Raw genomic sequence first — 16,411 nt, 5'->3', positions numbered from 1 at the left:
GGTAAGGCCAGTGAAAGTCAGCAGATTTACTTGGAAACTGGTGACTTTTGGATTCTTAAAGCTGCTCAAGGAAAACAAAAAGCTAAATTATCTGTAACAAGTATTTGTAAAGAAGTGTGTTCCTTATTGATGCATTTTGGCAGAACAACTTCCTCCCTGCTCCTCTGACCTGTTGGGATGTCGAGTGGAAGCTGCTGGTTAGGTCCAGGATCGACTCGCTCTGATGGATCTTGTTCTTCACTTTGTTCTGAAGCTTCAGCAGCTCTGACAGGTCCTCCTCCTTCACTGCTCTCCCCTTCAACTCCTTCACCTCCAGCCTGTCCTGGACGCCTCTCAGAGTCTCCCAGTTCTTCTTCATGTACTCCACCTCAGTGTCTAGTTGCTGGAGAAAGAAAAAGAGAGTATCCCCAGTCATGTCGGAAGAAATGTCCTTCTGACATTCATCTAGGACTGAATAAGACCCCAACAGAGAACAGATCAGATGCATCAAATTAAGAATTTGCGGTTGGTCGACGAAAGCTTGTGGTTACTGGTCATCAACAGTCAGTCCAACTTTGGTGCAGAGTTGTACATGTTGCCCCAACAACCCCAACAATTCAAAAGTCCCAGTTGTTCAAGCAGTTCTACAGTCCACATACTACAAAAGACCCAGTAGTATTAATTGTCATAGTCCAAGGGGTCTCAATTTTTTCCTAGTGGTCGCTGTTGTTGAATCTTTGGACTCCTGGAACACTACCAGTATCCTCTGCAATCCAGGGGACCCAATGGTCCCAACAGCCCCATCAGTCCCTTTACCACTGAGACTTCTACTCTACCAGTAGTCCCTACAGTTGAGAGGACTGAATGGTCTCAAAATTCCCAGCAGTTCAGAGGTACACAAAGTCCATACTACCTGATAATACCAGCAGTCCCATCAGTCAAAGCAGATCACAGACCAAAATGGTCCTAGCAATGAGTCCATGAGTCCCCTTTTCTCCTAGCAGTCAAAGCAAATCCAGTAATCCCAGTGGTCCCAGAAGCCTTAACTGTCCAAACAGTCTTAAGGTCCAAGGGGTCTCAGAAGTCCCCACAATAAAAGGGTTCCTGTGCTCCCAGCAGTTCAGATTCCCAGTGGTCAGAAGTTAAACAGTGGAGGCCCAGAAACACTACTACTGGGATTTCTACACTACCAGTAGTCCCTGCAGTTGAAAAGAATCAATAATCTCAAAAATCCCAGCTGTCTCAACAGTCTAATAAAGTCCAAACTTTTACAATGGTCCCATCAGTTCCACCAGTCTCTGCAGTCCAAATGTCACAATGGTCCCAACAGTCAAAGCAGAGTCAGGAGCCCCAAAAATTCCCCACAGTCCAAAGGTCCCCACAGTTCAAAAGTTGTCTGGCTGTCAAGACTCACTTTAAAATGTGGTCTCGCCTGGCTGAAGCGCTCCAGAAGCTTGGATGTCTGCAGGTCCGAACCCAGATCCATCACAGTGCTGGAGTCCAAAAGCTCAGAGACACAATTTAAGTCCTGCAGGGTCTGAAAACATACAGCAGAATTATTTTATGCTACTTGATACCGCTAATTAAGAACAGCTTAATGGAACATATGCTTAAAAAAATTTTTGTACAAAACAGATTGCACCGGTTACATCTTCATCTTTCTCTGGCATAATATAGTTAGTACCTTGAGCAGTCTCTCCTGGTATTTCCTGCAGTACTCTTGCTGCTGCTCAGTCTGGAGTTGCTGCTGACTCTGCAGCTCGTTCACTTCTTCTTTTATTCTGCTGAGGCGCTCCAACGCCTGTTGCACCACAGACACCACAGACTGCAGGTTAAACCCTGCACCTGACACCTGAAAAACACACAAATAAACATCACGCTTGATATCACACTTTTTCAGCAACATAGAAAAATTATTCTTTATAATTCACAAAAAAATACACTTAAATTTTCCTGTACTTTGTAATAAAAGAGAGAATAGTTTCTTATGTCATCTGAGGCCATCTCGTGTCATGTCATGCAATCTTATAATATCCAAACTTTGTTTAATTTAATCTAATCTTGTGTTATGTTATCTGATGTTATGTAATTTCACTTATTCTCATGCCATCACATCATTTAATGTTATCTCATCCTTTCTTATGTCATGTAGACAGTCTGGTTACCATGGGAGCAGCATGGATGTAGTTGTCTCCCAGTTCCTGAGCGGTGAGGAACCTCTGCTCTGCTGCCTGCCAGCAGGCGTCAACATCCTTCTTCTCCACTGGTGACCTGGAACTGCTGGCTGTCCTGATGTTACTACTGCCAGCTTCCCTCTCTTCCTGATTCTGCTCTTCCTCTTCTTGTGGTCTTCTCTTGTAGATCTCCCTCAGTTCTTCCATCTCCTCCTCCACCTGGAGAACAGTAGCACCAACAGCACAGTTCCAGTGACCTTCATCATAGACTTCTGTGACAGACTAAAGGCTGCAGTATTTATTACAGTCCAGTTTTGCACAGAACTGATGGTTTTGATATTCATAGAAATCTTTTTGCACTCATACTCTACACACTGAGCACCTTTACTATGGATACTTGAAGTACCTTTTGCATCATTAAATAGTCATTTTTAGTAAACTGACATACAGGTGATTATACACATTTGCAAGTGAATTTAACGCTTCAGAAAATTACTTTGCTCCTACAGAAAATTTGATTCAATTAAGGTCAATATAGTACAAACATAATAATGGGTTTTAGGTTTGGGTTTTACCTATTATTCATGGGTAGAAAACCATCAAAGACAATAGGCTATTTTGACCCAGTGTTACTTATTTTTCTATATCACTACTTGGTCATTTATCCAAACTAAACTATGGGAACGGTGTGAACTGTTCAGTTCTACATTACCTTTTTATTGTTTTTTAAATGTTCATGTCACTACTTGTAACTGATTGTTAATACTATGTGTATCCTTTGACTTTACAGTTTTCCTCTCTAACGGGACACCAGAACTGACTCTGACCTGCTGTGCCGTCCTGAGGAAAGTGACGTAGGGTTGCAGCAGCTGCAGGTTTGAGTTGATCTTCCTGTTCAGACTCTGCAGCTCCTTCAGGACTTGGTTAATTCGACCAGCGAGTTCAGGACTCAGTGAACCAACCGGGTCAGCAGCAGGCAGACCAAGTCGAGCTGCACTGGTTCTGGTCATGCTGCCTTTCTTGAGCTGCTCTGTCAGGGCCCTCAGTGGGGACAGCTGTCTGCTGGGTTCACTGGGAGGCAGGGGGCTGGTTCTACTGGTTGGGTCTGAGTGCAGAATTCTAATCTGATCAAGGATCTGCTTCATGTTCTCTGCATCGTGACCTGCAGACTGGAGACAAACACAAGCAAATTGATCTCTGCAGCAGAAACACAAGCCAGTCTGTTGTTGGAACAGCTGAACAGCAGAAAAAAATGAAATTGACTGGAAAGTTGAAAAGTTTAGGTTTAGGTAGATTATAAATTTTATTTAATTGGCATCTGATGTCTATATTTTGAATATCAGATTAGTCAATACTGAGAATTAGTTTCTTTTCAAGCAGCTGATTTTTTTTCTGTAAGCTATTTTAAGTAGAAATAAATAAAGTGTGTACCTCAGCCTGTGTTTGCAGCTGCAGGTGTGTATTCAGTGTGTCTTCGGCCTCAAGAAGCTGCCGTCCTGCTTCAGAGCTGCGAGACAACACACTGCTGCCCTGCTGCACCCAACTCCACACCTGCAACACACACAAGCGCAAGTATGATGTGTAGTTTACTCCACGACATGAAGTACAACATGAAGTAAAACAAGCTTCAACAGTGAAGTTCAGTAAAAAAAAAGGAAAAAAAAAAGTGAAATAAAATGTCACCTTGTCCACCAGTTGTTCACATGATGACAGCAGCTGTTGCCTCTGATTGGCCAGCAGGGCTTGGTGGGCGTGGTCCTCTCCACTTTGAGTCTTGTTTCCTAGCATGCTCTCCAGCCCCCCCACCTGCCCACTGACAGGAGAAGAAAATAATGTCCTCAATTTTATGCTAACTTTTTGCAAGAGTTTTGCTTTTGTGCAGTTGTTCATTATAATGTTAATTCATGTTGAAATGGTGTTCCTCTGACTTAATAATCATCATCAATACCACCAGATAAAACACTACAGCTCTCAGGTTTGGAACCCACATATATCAGGATAGTGAGTTCCTGTTGTTACACAAGCCGACACATTTTCGTAATTTTTGTTCCCACACACAATCCAAAAATTAAACTGCTTCAGAAACAGAGTCAGTGATCTACATTCATTGATTTTTCCTACCTGGTGGTGTTTGTAGAAGCAGCTCTGTGCTGTTTGGTCTCTTCCTTTTTCCTGCTCGGTTCAGACAAACTGACGTCTCCAGCCTGAGAAAAACACCAGTTCAAATATGTCTTCAGTTGTCTTAAAAACTATTGACCAGGGGCTCCATTACCGAAACTTCCTACATCTGAAATCCAAATCTGAAAGCAGAAAATTCTGGCTACCTCTGTAATTCCATCCTAATAAACTATTTAGTACGATAAAACAGTATGTAAGAGTTTTTTTTATGGACCAGTAACCCAGAATCTGATGTCTGCTGATTGGTGGAGGGTCTTACATCTGATCTGGATCCTGACTGAAGGTCTGTGGTCTTCTCTGATCCAGATTCTGACTTCAGATCTAGCGGTGATTCAACTCGCAGCTCAGTGGTCTCATTCAGGTTTCCACTCTCCTCTGATCTGGGTCTAGACTGTAGGTCTCTGGTCTCCTGTGATCTGGATTCAGGGGTCATGTCTCTGGTTGGCTCAGATCTAGATTCAGGATTCAGATCTGCTCTGGAATTAGACTTTGGTTCTAATCTAGATCCTGGCTGCTTGTCTGATCTGGATTCAGACTGAAGGTTTAATTTGAATCTAGACTGCAGGTTTATGGTCTCCTCTGATCTAGATTCAGTCTTCACATCTAAAGGAGATCTTGGCTGCAAATCTGGTTTGGATCCAGATTGCAGCTGTAGCCTAGATTGCAGATCTCTAGTTTCCTCTAACCTGGCTTTAGGTTCCAGATCTGATCCAGTTTCAAGCTCTGGATCTAAGTTTCTGGTCTCCTGTGACCTGGATTCAGCGGTCATGTCTCTGGTTGGCTCTGATCTAGATCCAGGATTCAGATCTGCTCTGGAATCAGGCTTTGGATGTAATCTAGATCCTGGCTGCATGTCTGATCTGGATCCAGACTGAAGGTTTAATTTTAATCCAGACTGCCGGTTTATGGTTTCTCCTGATCTAGATTCAGGTTTAATCTCTAATCTAGACTCAGTCCTGATATCTAATCCGGATCCTGGCTGCAGATCTGATCTGGGTTCAGACTGCAGCTGTAGCCGAGATCGCAGATTGCTAGTCTCCTCAAATATGGCTCCAGGTTCCAGATCTGATCTAGTTTCAGGCTTTGGATCTAAGTTTCTGGTGTCCTCTGATCTGGATTCAGGGATCATGTCTCTGGCTGGCTCTGAAATAGATTCAGAATTCACATCTAATTCAGATCCTGGCTGCACATCTGATCTGGATCCTAATAGGAGCTTTAAGGTCTCCTTTAATCTAGATCCAGTCTTCAGGTTTGGTTTGAATCCAGACTGCAGGATTGTAGGCTGACCTGGTCTAGGTTTAGGCTTAAACTCTAATCTGGATCTAGGTTTCTCATCTGATCTGGATTCAGTCTTTGGATCTAATCTGGATCCTGACTTGTTTTTGTTCTCCTCTGATCTGGACCTGGTCACGTCTCTAGTTTGCTTGGGTCTAGATCCTGTCGTCACGTCTAAACCAGATCCTGGCTGCATATCTGATCTGGCTCCAGATTGCAGGTCTAATCTAGATTCAGGCTGCAGCTCTCCTGTCTCCTCAAATCTGGATCCAGGTTTCAGATCTGATCTGGATCCAGACTTTGGATCTAACTTTATGGTTTCTTCTAGTCTAGATCCAGGGGCCAAATCTCTGGTTGGCTCTGATCTTGATTCAGGGTTCACAGCATCTGATCTGGATCCAGTCTTCACGTCTATGGTTTCTTCTGCTGTGGACGTCAGGTCTGTGTTCTGTGCTGATGTGGATCCAGACTGCAGGTTTTGGTCCAGGATCTGGTCCATAGTGAGACTCCAGTCCTGAAGTGAAGACAGACATGTTGCTGTAAGGAGTCTTTGGTGTAAAAACTGCAGCTTAGCCTGTTAAAGTCAGAAAATCTGGATTCAGTCCAGGAGCTCAGCGAGTAATGAGCTGCTGCCTTCATGAATCAGGTGCTGAACACAGTCAGGTTTTCACCATGAGTTTAAATCTGGATATCTGTGTTTAACAGCTCATTTAAAGGGATAGTTCACTCAAAAATAAAAATTCAGTCATTATCTGCTCGCCCTCACGCCGATTGAAGTCAGGTTTATTTTGTTAGTCTGCAAAACACTGCTGGAGTTTCACAGCAAAACAGTGTTGCAGAATCAACCAGACAACTTAAGTGAATGGTGACCAGTTTTAAAACATTAAAAAACAACAGAAAAAGCCTATGATATGCCTCTATACTGCTCGTCTGGTGTAATCCAAGTCTCCAAAAGCCCCAACATGCCGTCCACGTTTTTTTTTTCCTGGTCACCGGTCACCGGTTTGGGAGATTCTGCAGTGCTGTTTTCCTGTGAAACTCCAGCAGTGTTTTGTGGGCTAAAAAACTAAACCAGACCTTCAATCAGCATGAGGATGAGCAAATAATGACTGAAGTTCATTTTTGAGTGAACTATCCCTTTAAGTCCTGGGTGTAAAAAGTTTCCACTGGGGCCACTGATTAAATTATATGTGTATATATATATGGATGTTTGGTTTGTCTGTTCTGGGCTACTGTAGAAACATGGTGGTGCAATATGGTGGCCTCTGTAGAACCATGGTCCTGCTCCCTCTGTAGATGTCTGTCTGTCTGTCTGTCTGTCTGTCTGTCTATCTATCTATCTATCTATCTATCTATCTATCTATCTATCTATCTATCTATCTATCTATCTTTTTTAGAGCAGAGTAATTGAATTTGCAGCAGTGAAAGTCATCAGTCTGTTCTTTAAGTATCCATCATGTCATCGAGTTATAAATATAAATCCTGCCTGCAGTTACATTCTGAACTCTCTGATGACTGCATTTAAAAATATTCTGTCTGCTCAAAGTTCTGGACAGCTGATAACTCAACTCAAAATATATCAAGCAGCTGAGCTGAATGAATCAGGGCCTCGTCTCACCAAAAAGCATCTTAAGGTTTAGATGCTGATGAAGTTCATCAATGAACCTTTTTCATCTTAAAGGGTAATGATAAATGGACTGTTATAATGTGTTATAACAGTCCATGTAAGCATGTCCACTGCTGTATTCATCTCTTACTTCAGATCTGGTCTGTCTGAACTCTTCTTCTTTCTCCTGGACCATGATGCTGTTCTCTGCCTGTTGGAGCTGCAGCCTGACAGCCTGGTCCGCCCTCCTCCTCCGGTCCTGTAGGGCCTCCATCAGCTCCTCCAGCTTCAACGCCATCCCTCTGCTGCACTGGGAACTCTGGGAGGAGGACACAGCATCGGCATCAATCCATACATTTAACAAAGAGTACATTTACAGCAGGCTGAAGCGGTGTGACAGGTGAGTTAGAGAAATAAAAATGAAATGTGGACCTGTCTCACTTACTGCTGGTAGTTTCGGTCTGATTAACCTTAATAATGTATATGATGAGTAGTAGTAAAATTAGAAAAAATATGTCATATTCTTAGTAAATATTGCCCACAGTTCTTAGATACAGGGCAGCTGAGACATTTTTACCTCCTCCTCCTCATCCTGCTCGTCCTGCAGTACCCCTCCTCTCCTCTGGAGGGCCTCAGTCCTCTGCAGCTGCCTGAGTTTCTGCAGAAGAACGCTGCTGCAGGTTAAAACCTGCAGGGATTTTCCTAGAAGATCTGGAATGAAAACGCAAAGACACAATGACTGTGCCGATCAAAGTCCCAGAGAGATTATATTTAATGTTTATGCACTGATTCAGAACATGTTACTCTTTCAACCTTCAACCTTTAGCCTAAGAGAAACCACTTTTAATCATTTATGTATCGTTTAACCTGTTTTAATCCAGTTTATCTAGGATTTAAACCGCTTTCACCCATTCTCTGAAGTTTAAACCATAATTCCAGTGGATCAAACAAGTGTAACATGGTTTTAACTGTTTAAACCACCTGTAACCCTCCACCTACAACAAACCAGCTAATGGGCACTTTAAACTAGTTTATCTGAGGTTTCCACCAATTAATACCAGTTCAAACCTGTTTACCTGCAGCTCTCCAACTTTATCAATTAAACAACTTCACACTATATCAACGACTTACAACTTAAAAAGCCCATTTAAACTGATATCAATGTCAAGTATACTCGTTTAAAACCAGTTAAAATCACTTTTTAATCTGTTTAAATCATCTTCAGCCAATGAGCAATTTAAACCAGTTTATCTAAGGTTTCCATCAGTTCATACTAGTTTAATTTACTTAAAAATACTTACAGCCTTTCAACAATATAAAATCTCAGTGGCCTAAACCCACTGCAACTCTACAGCTAAAGCACGCTAGTTTATAACCAGTTTATTTCTGGTTGATACCAGTTCGTTTGTAGTTTACACCAGTTTGTTGAGTGAAACAAATTCAAAATCTGTTTAAAGATAGAAAGAGAAAGACAGGCATGTTCACATCTACTGTCAAAAAATAAATTAAAATAAAATTAGTAATAATATATTTGTGCTGCAGCTGTGAGTAATGCTATAAATACTATGAATGATACTACGACTAATATTAACACTGGTTACCTCTCCTCATGGAGTCGTATGTGAGCTGCTCCTCCGTCAGTCTGTCGCTGCCTGGTCTGATCTGAAGATCCTCAAGTCTGTCGATACTGTCAGCAAACTGTAGACAGACAGACAGACAGACAGACAGACAGACAAGACAGACAGACAGATGTTAGAGGTATATCTTAGGTGTGTTCACAGTGGACTTACAACAACGTGTTTCAGTCAACAGACTTCATCAAGGTGACATCCAGAATTCAATCATGTTGAGGCAGTTTTGAGAGTGACTAAAGCTTCACTTTCACCAGGTGGTACTGGTACATATGGCAATGAAAATGGTAACTGTATTTGTGAAGATTTAGCTGTAACACTTATGAACATGAATTTTGAGGGACCTAAAATTGAGCCTCGTGGCACACCACAAATAAAATTAATTAAAATAAGTTGAAATCTAGGTGTTGCCGACCAGGACAGACGATCTATGGACAACATAAGATTTGAAATGCAGACACCGGCACACTTCTCAAAGCACTTAGCCAACTTTTGATGAGTTTTTGGATAAAAATGTAATTTTACCAAGTGTTTGAGCACATCCACCATCATCTCTGCTGGGAAAGTTGTTTCTCAGTCCATGTTACTGTGGTCCGACTCATCAGATCCAGACTGTGGGTATAAACCTGACGATGATGACCTATTTCAGTCAGCATTCTCCTCGCCTTACTCTATCTGCATGTTACAATTTTCAAAGTCCCTGTCGCTATGTGAAACAACAACAACAACAAACTGTGAGTTAGCAACCTACATGCTGAAAATAGTAAGTTACCCTAACCCTGATCTGGTCACTAACAGTACAAGTGGGAACAAACTAACAGCAGTTACCTTTCCCTTGTGGGGATTTAGCCATTTTAGAGGTCTGGTGTATAGTGTATTAGTGTATAATCACCTGAAAATAAAAATCTTTGTGTTCTCGTTACCTCAGAATGAGCCCTTTATTTCTACAGAGCGAGCGGGTCGTCTTCTGTGGAGGCCGCCACGTTGCACTGCCATGGTTCTTCAGTAGCTCAGAACAGACAACCCAAACACTGGCTCTAGATACAGCCTTTGGCTTTTTCTGCGAGTTTGGCGGCCACTGTACGTTCTCCTACAGCAGGGGTACTCAACTTGCTTTGCACAGGGGCCACTTTTGCAAAATGACAGCTAGCCATGGGCCAGTTAATGAACAAACATTAATAATAACATTATTTATCAGCAAAAACAATACATGAAATTTTCTTGCAGTGCTATCAGGTAGGAACGCTGCACTAGCATGTTTTGACTCCTGATGATGCCTGATATGAGCAGCCTTGCATTGTCATTTGGCCAATTACACACAGTGGTTTAGAATTGGTATGAGATGGTATAATTAAGTTAATTCATCTGTTCATTTTTCACTGAACTGCCTGTTTTTGTTGTCCTCACTTATCATTGCTAAGCGGCAAATCTGACTACAGCTGCCTTGCGCCAGTTGGCTGGACGGAGAAATGAAGTGTAACCATGTTTGAATTAGAAAAAGGTTTTTGGAGTGCTACCCAGCACCTTAATGAGGACCAGATTTGGCCCACAGGCTGCAAGATGAGTATCGCTGTTGTATGCTTGGAAATGGGGGGTGAGGCAAGGTGTTTGCAATCTGCATGCTCACCACTAGATGTTGCTAAATCCTACACACGGGTCCCTTAATGCCAGGCATCTCCTCCCCGTGTTTAAATGTTCTTCAAGGGCTTAGGCCTGCCCAAGATGACTGTGATTTAGTGAAAGAAATACAGACAAGCCAGAACTTTTTTTTCCCTGTAACAGAATGCACATGTGAATAACCAAAAAAAAAAAAAAACACTGAAAGCACAGAGGATTAAAACAGAAGCATAAAGCTCACCATTGGACTGTTTTAGACAAAGCCTGCAGCAGGTGACCGTGCTCAGACAGCAGGTGTTGTTTAAAAAATGACACGGCACCGCCTGAGGAATGTGAGACTCAGAGCTGAAACAAATGTCCTTCACTGAGACACGAGTCGAGGATAAATCATGTCCACAGTCCTCGCAGAGGACAGCGCACTTCACCTCCAAGAACTTTACTGCAGACAGTAACACTTATTCCTGTGAGAGTCAGATTACAAAGACCTGTAGTCTCTATTCAGCTTTCAGCTTTCATGCACCCCTGGGTCTAAATACACTATTTCATATCTTAACATTAAGCAGAGATTCCTGAATAACTAAGTAGACCCAGGGAATAAACTTAGATGTTTTCTTGAAAGCCTGCATCCCTGTAAGATGCTATCATTTGCATAAAAAAGCAGGAAATCATCTTGTAATCACCTCAAAATGAATGAATTAAGTTGTACTTTAAGACTGCTAATGTTCCATATTTTTCTCTACCTCCAGTACACGGCGGTAAAAGTCTGAAGCTAGCGTCAGGACCTCCTGTCGTCTCTCTAGCAGGCGGAGAAGCAACGACCATCCCTCGTTCAGAGATGCGTTCATGGCCTTGTACACTGCCTCCCCTTCCTCCTGTTTCTTGCTCCTCTTCAGCTCCATTGTCCCTTCATTCCTCTTTCTCCTCTGCTCTGTCTGTCGACTCCTTTCCACCGCAGACAGCACTTCCCTCTCATGTTTCTAGAATGACAACAACAGATTTCAAAGAAGAATCACGCTGAAATTACAATTAATGGTCAAATGAGTTACAAAAAGTAAACCTCTGAATTTGTTTTAGCTGCCTTTAACAAACACCATTACCCATAAGTCCACAGATCACTGCAGGTTTAAGATTTTTAGACAGGAGAGATTACAGCTGTAAAATCGGAGAGATTATATTATACAGGAGTGATGGTGGTTATTAGAGATACAGATTAAACCAAGTGCCAATGATGTCACTGCTGCACTACAAAACTTTCATAGAAATCGTAATTTTTTTGAATGCAAAGCATTTTGTAACTTAAAAATTAGGGAGGTTTCAATTTGTAATATTATGTAGACTGATGAAAGAAATGCTGAATGTAAGACTGCATTTAATTACAGAAGCTAGACAGGACGTGATGTCAGATTTCTGTTTCTACACTGTTGCCCAGCATGAACTACAAGCATCAAATGTGTGAGTATTTGTGTTTCTGTCTGTGCACCTTGAGTTTCTCCATCAGCTGCTGCTGCTCCTGGAGGAGCGTCTGGTTTTCCTCCTGGTTTGATCCGATCTCGCAGAGGCCTGGATGCACCTGGACCAGCTGGAGGTGGATCACAGACCCGCTCTGTTCGCCCGCACACACACAAGATCACAACAGAAAACACATGAGAAATGTAAAAAGAACAGTCAGTATAAAAACACACCTCCTCTGTCTGCAGTGTCCACTTTCACATCTTTTTTATGTGTGTTTTGGAGACATCTGTAATTATTTCATCAAGACAATACCAAGAGACATTGTGACATGTGTGAGACGTGTGGCTTCGTAATTAAAGAGTTCAGATACTAGAATGACCTGCCTGAAGTCCAGACCTGTTTCCCACTGAAAATATATGATGCATTATGAAACACAAAATACAACAACAGAGACCCGGACTGTTGAGCAGCTGAAGTCATACATCAAGCAAGAATGAGGAAGATTTTCACTCTCAAACCTTCAACAATTAGTGTCCTCAGTTCCTAAACACTGACTGAGCGTCATTAAAAGAGACATGCTCCTGTCACAACTTCACATGTTGCAGGCGTCAAATTCAGAATGAGTGTATATTTACAAAAAACAACAACAAAACAACAACATTAAATATTGCATTCTATGTTTATTTACATTTTACATAACGTTACAACTTTTTAGAATTTGGGTTCTTTGCTCTTGATTTGCCATAACTTATCACCTTTATTCCATTAGTCATGTCTTGCTTGTCCGCTTCACACTTTCACTATGAATCACTTTGATTCAATGTTTGATCTCAGTTTGAGATGTGTGGTTATACTTCAGACTTAGACTGTTAAACAAAACCTTTTAATACCCTTGAGTTTCTTTAAACAGGATGATGGACTGTCATGATACAAGCTCAGCCTCAGTGCTCTGGACTTTTTCATTTATGTCTTCTTTCTTGTCTTCTTCAAACTTCCGGCTGAATGAATGAGCCATGAGAGGTGAAGCAGGCAAAATATGCAATATGATATAAAATGAAGAAAGGCGACCTGATAGCTCAGCTGGTAGACGTGTGCTTCATGTACTGAGGCTGTAAGTCCTCAGCTGCTGTGTGCCATTCCTCCTCTCTCTATCTCTTTCCTGTCCTCACTTCAGCTGTCTTATCAATTAAAGGTATGAAAGCCCCCCAGAATATTTTAAAAGCAACAGGAGGATGAAATAAGTCATTTGTGCACTTCCTTTCTTTTGTTTTTGTTCTAAATAAAACAACCAAACCAGGTAGATTTTAATGCACACTGATGAGGTTATGGCAGCTTGTTCAAGTAACAGCTAATCAAATAATAATAATAGCTGTGTGAGTTGGAGATTTTGTCACTTTAGACTGTTAATATTGTTTTGTTTTTGTTCTCAACAAAGTGACCTGTTGACCGCTGAAGGTGAAAGGGAGCTGCATGGACGTGCACACGTGTCTGTGTGTGTGTGTGTGTTTGTTGCAGCATTCCTCAGGATGATACAGTATCTCAGGCATGTCGACCAAAAAAGACACAGTGTGACGCGTGACCACACAGACACACCAACACCAACACTCTCACACACACTTTAAAGACATGACAATAGTGCCCCAAACTTAAAATCCTGCATACATTTTAAACACACACTCGCTTTTAAAAAACACTGAGAGGCATCAGCTGTTAGACTCTCTCTCTCTCTCTCTTGCTCTCTCTCTCTCACACACACACACACTTCCCTTTACAGCAGCCGCATTAGTAAATAGTTTGAGCTATAACAGGAAACAGCACATGGACAGAAAAGTGACTGACTTCAGATGAGGTTTGTCTCTCCTGAAACAGCCTCAAAGGGATGAATCTTGCTATCAGTCAATAGCTTGGCTGAACTTAAGGTGGATATTCTAATATATAACTAATCAAACAGTTTGATAGCTCACATTTAAGCCAACAAAATCATGCCTAAAGTCTTCTGCCTATATAGCTATTTAAAGTCAAAGCTCACAGATGTCAAAGTGAAAATCAGGATAATGCTGTCACTGAAAGGTCGAATCTCAAATTAGCAGCGCTTAATTTGAATCTCACAGTATAATAGCTAACTAAAACTGAAGCTAATTGCTCAGTTAAGTCAGTGCTAATTGTCAAATATCTAGCTAAAAGGAAGCAAACAATGCTAAAAAATTAAAACATGAGGTCAAGTACTGAAATTCAAAATTAGCAGATTTATTGCTAACTGTGAGCAATATGACTAATAGCTAACATAACCAACAACTTACAAAAAAGACAGCTAACAAAAAAAGTCAAATGCTGAAACTGAGGTTGAAAGCAGAAAATCTAAGTTAAAAAATTGAAGCTAACAGACTAAAATTAAAACTAGGAAACAGATTAAAAATGTTTAAAGCTAACAGACACTGACAACTAACTAAGTTGAAGCTAATGGAGCTAACAATGGAACAGCTTACAGAAAACAGCTAACATTACCTAGATGCGACCACTCTAATAATTGAGCAAACTGAAGTGAACAAACTAGCTAATAGGTCACTCAAGTCAATGCTAACTGTTAATTGAACAGCTTACAGAAAACAGCTAACATAAGCTAAAAGCTAACACTCTAATATTTAACTGAAGACAAAGCTAAATGTTGATTAGCTCACAGAAGTCAAAGTTTAAGCTTAAAATCAGGCTAATGCTAAAGGTAAAAGGTTTAAATGGTCAAATCTCAGTTCAACAGACCACTTAATTCAAAACTAACACTGCGTTAGCTAACTAAATACAAAGCCAAGTCTATGACAAAAACACTCTGTAGTCACTTATATCTGATATCTGAAGTCAAAGCTAACAGTGCATTAGCTAGCTTCATATGCACATTCACACTGGTTTAATGGGAAACATGAGAAAACCTCCCATTATTCCAACTAAGAAACATCCACACATTATTAAAAGATGGTAGAAACACCAGATAAATTACATTTAGTCTAATTTAGCCTTTTTCACATTACTTGATGCTATTTGCTTACAAGTAAAACCAGATAGTCTTTTAATTTGATTGTTTGAGCAACTGTACCAGTGTCAGGATTTTATTTAGATGTTATCTGTCATTGATGGTGGATTTGCAGCCATTTTGCCACAGATTTTTGGACACTAATTTATCCTACTTGGCTACATGTCAATAATAGTAATACAGCGTCAATGCAACATAACAAAACACAGACAGTTTACGTCTACATCGGTCACTTCTTTCCTCCAAGTTAATCCGACACTGGAGTCAGTTAAGGTGGAGGTCTTGTTGTTGACCTACAATCAGAGCTCAATAAGCCAAATGTGTTCCGGTCTCTTCACGTACCCCGAGAACAGAGACGACAATCTGTGATTGGCCGGCCTGAATGGCGATTGTGCTGAGAGTGGTGAAAGACAGCTTCATGTTGCCTTCTCCGCCACCTCCTCCTCCAGTTCTCCCGTCTGTCCTCTTTTGTCCTCCACATGTCACAGTCTCTTCGGTCTCTCCGGTCGTCATGAAGAAAGACTAAATCCAGGGTCCTGTTAGAAGCTGAGGAAATCTTTCTCTTTTCTTCCCTTCGCCCGTCTTCTGATATTATTCTCTTAGTTTTATTTTTTAAAGTGATCTTCTTGAACAGTAAAGTTCACTCATAGTTCCATTTTCCTCATCAATTCACTTTTCCTCCAGTTTTCTTGTTCCATTATTTCCCCTTTTCCTTCGTTTTCAGTGTTGGTGGCTTCACCGCAAACATACAAAGTTCCCCAAACAACTCCTGAACTAAAGCTGAACCAGTTTGTGTTGGGAAGTGCCCCTTGAGCCAGATTCACTCCAGACCAACAGATGTAATCCGGTTGCTTTGTGTTTGAAGTTTCTTACTCTTCAAACGTTGACAGTAGAATCTCCTACAGAATAAAAGAGACCATGAATTAATGAAAAACAGCCCTATATGTTGTCTAGAGAACCACTATAGAGAAATAGTTCAATTTGAAAGCCATTGTACACCGACCACCAACCAAAAGTCCAATGTAAAAACTTCAGGTGTGTAAGAAAAATGCACCAGAAATTTGTTTCACCATTGGACATCTTCAGGGTTTGAGTCCTTCATAACATAAAACGTCCCATCACTGCAACCTCTCTCTGCCTGGCTGTTATATGTCAAACCTGCACATCAAACCAACGTCAGTTTATATGTTCGCTAACATTAGCTCAACATTTAAAGTTCAGACTGACAGCTTCAACTTGATTTAGATGATAACTGATATCTTCTGCTTTAATCGTCACATGTTGCTTACCAGCAGTTTACTTATTACCATACATGGAAACTACATGGCAGTCATCACTAAATATGACGCTGCCTTTGAATGTAATGACTGGGATGATGAAAAAGTAACCTTAGGATCACTAAATGTGAAATAGTTTAGTGTGACTGAAAACAAAATTAATCATAATAGTATATCTATTATATTCACAACAGAAA

The 16,411-nt window shown here is 41.1% G+C and overlaps 1 protein-coding gene across 1 annotated transcript in view; it reads right to left on the bottom strand.

Annotated features, from left to right (window-relative positions):
* The window catches only part of ccdc141 (coiled-coil domain containing 141), a 35,137-nt gene extending 19,399 nt beyond the window's left edge, over nucleotides 1-15,738 (bottom strand). The window contains exons 1-15 of the mRNA XM_084725463.1: nucleotides 15,280-15,738; nucleotides 11,941-12,063; nucleotides 11,201-11,437; nucleotides 8,814-8,910; nucleotides 7,790-7,923; nucleotides 7,364-7,531; nucleotides 4,591-6,120; nucleotides 4,275-4,357; nucleotides 3,837-3,966; nucleotides 3,585-3,704; nucleotides 2,981-3,322; nucleotides 2,145-2,372; nucleotides 1,664-1,831; nucleotides 1,394-1,516; nucleotides 170-382 (exon numbers count right to left, since the gene is read on the bottom strand). Coding sequence (XP_084581589.1) covers nucleotides 170-382; nucleotides 1,394-1,516; nucleotides 1,664-1,831; nucleotides 2,145-2,372; nucleotides 2,981-3,322; nucleotides 3,585-3,704; nucleotides 3,837-3,966; nucleotides 4,275-4,357; nucleotides 4,591-6,120; nucleotides 7,364-7,531; nucleotides 7,790-7,923; nucleotides 8,814-8,910; nucleotides 11,201-11,437; nucleotides 11,941-12,063; nucleotides 15,280-15,450 — 3,867 coding nt within the window. The 5' untranslated portion in view covers nucleotides 15,451-15,738. The remainder of the gene's footprint in view (nucleotides 1-169; nucleotides 383-1,393; nucleotides 1,517-1,663; nucleotides 1,832-2,144; nucleotides 2,373-2,980; nucleotides 3,323-3,584; nucleotides 3,705-3,836; nucleotides 3,967-4,274; nucleotides 4,358-4,590; nucleotides 6,121-7,363; nucleotides 7,532-7,789; nucleotides 7,924-8,813; nucleotides 8,911-11,200; nucleotides 11,438-11,940; nucleotides 12,064-15,279) is intronic.
* Between the last annotated feature and the right edge of the window lie 673 nt (nucleotides 15,739-16,411).

Source organism: Lutjanus erythropterus, chromosome 8, assembly GCF_056507025.1.
Source record: "Lutjanus erythropterus isolate fLutEry1 chromosome 8, fLutEry1.hap2, whole genome shotgun sequence".
Lineage (NCBI taxonomy): Eukaryota > Metazoa > Chordata > Actinopteri > Lutjaniformes > Lutjanidae > Lutjanus > Lutjanus erythropterus.
The sequence above is the reverse complement of the archived record's forward strand: the minus strand, read 5'-3'. Positions and strand labels throughout refer to the sequence as shown.